Raw genomic sequence first — 6,235 nt, 5'->3', positions numbered from 1 at the left:
TAGAATCGATTTAAAAAAATCCAGATTTCTTGCAATGCGTTTCATCGTCTCTTCTTCTTCTTGACTTTCTTTATTATTTTACCCAAGGCTTTTTTGGCACCGTACGCAGCTCCGCTGAGGGCTAAAGATTTACCGCCTGATATGAGGGTCGGAATGACAGCTGCCAATGGTACGAGACCTCCTTTTTGTACTCTTCTTTTTCGTTTTCTGCGTGCTCGACCTTTAGGACGTGCCATCTGTTTAGTTCCGTACACTGGTAGAATTGCGCGTTACGGTGGGACGTCCGTTATCTTTATAGGTTGTCGTGATTTGCATTGGATATTCGAATGGGACTGGAATCCATTTATCTTTCTCTCTCTCTCTCTCTATCTGTAGCAACGGATACAACCCTCGTGTTTCAATAAGTGACTCAGTAATCTTCTATTGTCTGGAGTAGCAGGATGTACATCCAACAATAAATAACTGAAAGGGGTTCCGTACATGCGTTATATTGCTCCAACGGGTCTTTCCAAGTCGTGGGATACATTTGAAGTAAGAGCGTGCGCAAGGCCACCTGGTCCCTAGGATTTTTGAACGCCACTATGTATTGAGCATTCCTAGAGATGGTCTTGGCATATTTTCCGCGAGGGAACATGTCTTGACATAGATAAAACACGGTGACGTTCATGTGATGCGAATACTGAGTGAAGAGATTTAGGATATCTTTGTCGTCTCCTCCTTCGGCCATGAGATCGTCCAAGATCAAGAGACCCCCTTTTTTGTCCCCAAACCATTCTTTCAATTGTTCGTGGGTAGGTACACCTTCGTGGAACGTCACGCCTTCCTTCTTTAGGATGTCAAAGGTCGGTTGCCACGACCCGTAACAGTAGACGATTCTTCTGGAGGGCGTGGCGAGAAGGTCCTCATTTTCCAATAAGAGACGTTTTAGGAAGGTGGTCTTTCCACAGTTGGAGGGTCCCACGACCAAAATGCTCGAAGGAGACTTAAACGTAAAACCTTGCTCTACACAACTCATCATTCAAATGAAACACGCGTGTTTTATTCAAAAGCTTTTATTTCGTTCTTTACAATATCTTCCAAGATGTCTCCTACTTTGTCATCGTTGCTTACAAGATCATGCTCAGAAAATAACTCGAGAAACTCTTCCGTACTTTTACCTCTCGCTTTATACATCAAATACACGAGAGCATAGTCTCCACAACTGGCTGTTTTGATCGACTGTATGGGTGCATCGTTTCTGCGCACACACGACCATTTATTGAGCCACGCTATGAAAGGTTTCAAATGTTCGTAATGCGAAAAAGGAAGTCCGTAACTATCCAATACTTCACAGGTGTCGTGTTCCGTCCACACGCCCAACCAATGTTGTCCAGGTAAGTGGGAAGGATCCGTATTCACGATGTATGCTCTACGATCCAATTTTTCCCGATGTTCGGGTAATTGATCACACGCCATGGTTCCCACAAAAGCATTCCTCAAGTGTATGTCCCCCGATGCCACAGCATTCAACTGATCGGTGGTTAACCACACAAATTCCATCCCGTTCTGTCCGCTTAGTGCACACTCATGGAAGTGGTGGAATTTATACCGTCAATTTCTATTAAACCTTCATATTCGGACATGAGGATGATGGTCTTTTGACTCTGTTAAGCAGCACATTTCAAACGTGAATTGATCGTGCTTTGGGGTCTAGGCAATAGGATGGGATCGTCGTGTCTACCGTTAGGCACGTTTGAAAACGCGAAGATGGTGGCGTTTTTACCGTACCCCCAATCCAGGAATCGCACCATATTCCCGCTTCCACGCTGGAGACATCCTGTGGCTTCCAAGAATCTGTAGTACCCCCTCACATCCTTTCGACCATTCCCCGTGTTCAATTCCAGAGTTTCGTAAGGATATTCTTCCCCATCTACAATTTGTTTGATGTATTCTATGCCTGCTGGTTGATAGGCAAAGGTATCTTGATCGTATCTACCATTAAAAGCTGAGTTTTCCACGATAGCCAGTACGAATCGTTGTGGGACTTTGTTATTGAAGGGATTGTTGATTTCTTTGTAGGTGGCTCCATTGTCCAGGGAGTATTGTCTCATTTCTGTCCTCACGAAGGGGTAGAGGGCCGCAGATTTACTCAAGAGGCCCATCATATCCATGTAGGTGGATGGATTGAGTTTCACGAGACACATGTAGAAGGAAAGTTTAACGTCGTCAGCATACACGCGCGCGGATTCGGTGGGCAGGTTAGACTCTCCATTAGAGAAAATGGATGCTGGATTTAAGTAGAAATCCATTTCAAAACTGGTGCGGGGTACGATCCATTTACCTTGATGAAAAATTTCCACAAAGGGTTTCATACGCAGAATACGCCTCTTTCCTTCCGAATACAAATCTCTCGCTTCCTTTTTCTGGGCTTTGATGCTAGCCTGCTGATTGTAGGAGAGTGCCGCAAAGGCGGCATCGTCGCCTTTGACGTTCGTTGCTGTGTAAGTGACGGGAGAATCAATTTCGTTTCGCCAACCTCCATTCGTGGCTTGTAAGATGGTGTCTCCATCATTTCTGTCGTTGTTCAGTAGGGTCTGGAGATAGGCTTTATGATGGTACATGTCCACTTGCTCAGTGAGTAGCGTTCCATTACATTTCACATTGATGTGCTTGAAAAGAGTATGGGCCAAATTGTTGGCAAAAGAAGTCATCCTTCCCACATCGTCGTTGCGGGATGTGAGATTGCCACCTGCAGTCGTCTTGAATCCCACATCTATTTCCACAAACGATCGCGACAAATCGATGAGATCCGATTGTTTGTCGATGTAGATTTGAATGGGTGTGATACTCGACGTCAGAGGGGAATTTTCACCCATCTCGAACTCACCGTACTGAGATCGGTGGGTGGAACTTGAAAGAGCGAGAGATTCGGGTTATGTTGCGCTGACTTTATCATGTTATCGTCGTCGCCTCCTCGTGCGTTTGCGACGGTGACGTTGCGAGGAGGATGTTTTATAAGGAGCCCGTCGTACTAAAAATCCATCTCGTTGTTGTTTCCTTCTATGCGAATACCTATGGAGAATGGTAGAGATGCGATCGTTGGTCCCCACGCCGATTCTAGGCTGACTACTACGTACTTGACGGACGCGTGACATGATGTTTACTCTCCGAAGATGTCTTTGATTTTTTTGGCCACTTTTCTCTTGACTTCGTTCTTGAGGGCCGTTTTAGCTCCTCTCTTTATGCCACGTTTCACTTCTGAAAGGGATCGTTTCTTAACACCACTTTTAATACCAGTCCCCACTTCTCGCAAAAAGTCCTGTGCCATTTCTTTCATACCACTCCCCACTTGATGATGAGTACCGGACCACGTACCCACAAAGGGTAGTGGACGTCCCCACCGATACAAACTACCTCCCTTTTGGGGGACGGGATGATGAGGTGGCGTTTACACCACGAATCGTTTCAACGTACCTCCTCTCATGATAACAACACACGTACAAATAATAGCATCTTTTATTTCACGTCGTTTTTATGGATCCAACTATTCTATTTGGCAGGATACCCTTTCCACTTGACGTACAATTTATCTTTGGTACGTTTCAACACTTTTTCGACCCTAAAAAACGAGGATTCGTCCACTGTCACGTTTTGCAAGTCCCTGGCGTAAAAGGTACCCTGTAAAGGAGTGTCGTCCAATTCTTTCAACTTATAGGTCGTGACGCCCAAAGAGGGAACCACTTGACGTACGACAAACACTTCCTCCGTCCATCCCGGTAAATAGCCTTTCTTAAAAGATCTGAATCTCTTGTTGAGACGTACCCTATCTCCCACTTTAAACACGGGACGTCGTTTCTTCCCTTCTTCCAAGCGTCCGTCGTACAATCGATGCCATACGTCTTGCACGTTCCAAAGTGTGACTTTGGCAGGAGCCATGCCTATGCTCCTATGATAGGTGTGATTATACTGTTGGACGAGTTTGGGTAACACATCTACGAATCGTAGGGTGTTGGCGGCCGTGAAATATCTGTAGAGTTTGGATTTCAGGGTGCGATTAAAACGTTCCACGACGCTAGCCTTGGCATCCCCGTGCGTCCAAAAATGATGGATCTTCTCTCGTTTCATGAGCTCCTGAAACGTTCCGTTGTAAAATTCTTTACCCGCATCCGTTTGTAATTTAAGAGGTTTTCTCCCTTCGGCTTGGGTGAGTACACGTCAAAAGGCTTCGGTGACATCTTTTCCAGTCTTCTTCTTAAGCGATTGCACCCACGCATATTTGGATAACACATCAATGACAGTGAGAAGATAGCGATATCCCTTATTCAGTTTGGCAATCGATTGTACTTCTATCAGATCGGCCACCCATTGTTCGTCCATGTCGAACACCAGAACGGGTTGAAAGGCACCGCACCGCCTTCTGGGTTTGTGTAGGGTATAGGCAAGATTCTTTTCCAATTCTCTCTTTGCACGCCCGACCAATATCTTTTGAGCCTTGGCATAATCTGAGACACTCCCCAGATTACCCACCACCCCAGGCGTAGAATAATCCAATAAGACTTTCTTCTTATAATCTTGATCGTCCGAGTCCTCTACTTTCTTCTTCTTCTTCCCAGAGCGTTCCATCTTCTTAGACATAGCAACTTGAGGTAGAGGATGTAGGCGTAGTAGAGGAGCCAAGTGTTTGAAAAGTACTGAAGGTACAATTGCTGCCAAACGTATTTTGTATATCTTCCTTTGTAGAATCTCATAAAGGTCATGATGTGGAAGATCCTCGTACGTATAGGAAACCTGTGCGGGAGGACTTCGTTGCGAAACACGTGGTGTTCCAAGCCCATAGGTACCCAGTCGTACGGTTTGAGTTTATGCGGGGTTTCGTGTTCGTACACAACGTCCCTGATCTTCATGCACACCCAGTATGAGAGTTTATAGTGTAGATAATAGAAAGCTCTTTCCATGATCAGCGTCTACCTCGATAATGATTCACATTGTCCATGACCCCCTTAAGAACTTGTTTACCCAGTAATCTTCCCAAGGTGCCGAATCCTAAGGCGGGTCCGGACCACAACATACTAACCACATAAGCTGCTTTATCTGTTGCGGAGGGTCCTCGATTTAAAATTCTATTCACGGTACGTACAGACGCCCCACCCTTTTGGGAAGTTCTCTTCTTCCTCTTCCTTCGTGAGGGTCTATTGCCACTACGTCTTTTACCCATGATAGGATACAAAAGAAATGAACCAAGACACGACATTCACACATTTTTATTGCTCCTCTAATAATTCTTTCAATACATCGTCGTAAGGTCGGTCCATTAAAATACAGAAGAATCGAGTCACCTTTTCGACCTTTTCCTGGGCCAACGCTTTGGCAATACATTTCAAAACGTCATCAGAAGGTACATTTTTATTTAAATCGTAGTCCTAACGAAAACAAACAAATGAAAAAACTATGAAAAAATTCTTTTGTACACTTCATCTAAGAGTTCGTCCTTGGTTTAGGGCGCGACGTTCACAAAATGGCAAAGTTTTAAGAATAATCTAGGTCCACACCACACACCTACGTCCACTAAATCATCTTTTCCAATTTCATCTGTAACAACGAACAAAAAAAAACCTAACGTTAACAGCCTGTACAAGGAGATTCATCATCATCTGTTTCATATCCTAATCATAAAAAAACAACGAAATGGAGCGTTTCCGTTGACATACGCCTCTCTACAAAAGTCGTAACACTTTTTCCTAAACCCTAACCCTAACCCTAACCCTCACTCCTAACCCTAACGTCTCCGTGCAAATGGGGATGGGTTCGTTTCATGGTATCAGGGAACTCTATAGCGGTACTGTTCACCTGTCAATGAGAACCTTCGGGGTGAGCCATGAGTATCTCTTGGGTTTTCTTAAAGGGTCTCGTGTTCCACCATGCAAAGAGGTCACACTCTCTAAACGCGCACCTCAGATACATTCTGTTTCTGTTCTTCTCAGACATGGAAATGGACAGCGTGGGGCTTCGACCTCATTCGCACACCATTCGATCGATACGGTCCAACGTAAACCAATCGTGACCTTGGGCACGACACAGATCGTAATACTTTTGGTAGTCTTGGGCGGGACAAAACACGGGGCAAGTAGACACGCTACAACGAAGGAACACGTCCGTACAAGTTTCTTTTTTAGATTTGCGTTCTTCCATTCCTTGGGTAATATGAATGGGGCATGGGAACCAGGAATCTGCCTCCACGTTATCCAATAACTCATCC

General features: G+C 44.9%; 1 protein-coding gene across 1 annotated transcript; it reads right to left on the bottom strand.

The window, feature by feature from the left end:
* Window positions 1–1,546: 1,546 nt before the first annotated feature.
* LOC149034345 (uncharacterized protein F54H12.2-like) lies at window positions 1,547–5,729 on the bottom strand. Its single transcript, XM_089194665.1, has one exon. The coding sequence runs from the start codon at window positions 2,853–2,855 to the stop codon at window positions 1,647–1,649; it is 1,209 nt and encodes a 402-aa protein (XP_089050791.1). The 5' UTR covers window positions 2,856–5,729; the 3' UTR covers window positions 1,547–1,646.
* Between the last annotated feature and the right edge of the window lie 506 nt (window positions 5,730–6,235).

This window comes from Pocillopora damicornis, chromosome 14, assembly GCF_964200805.1.
Source record: "Pocillopora damicornis chromosome 14, jaPocDami1.2, whole genome shotgun sequence".
NCBI lineage: Eukaryota > Metazoa > Cnidaria > Anthozoa > Scleractinia > Pocilloporidae > Pocillopora > Pocillopora damicornis.
The sequence above is the reverse complement of the archived record's forward strand: the minus strand, read 5'-3'. Positions and strand labels throughout refer to the sequence as shown.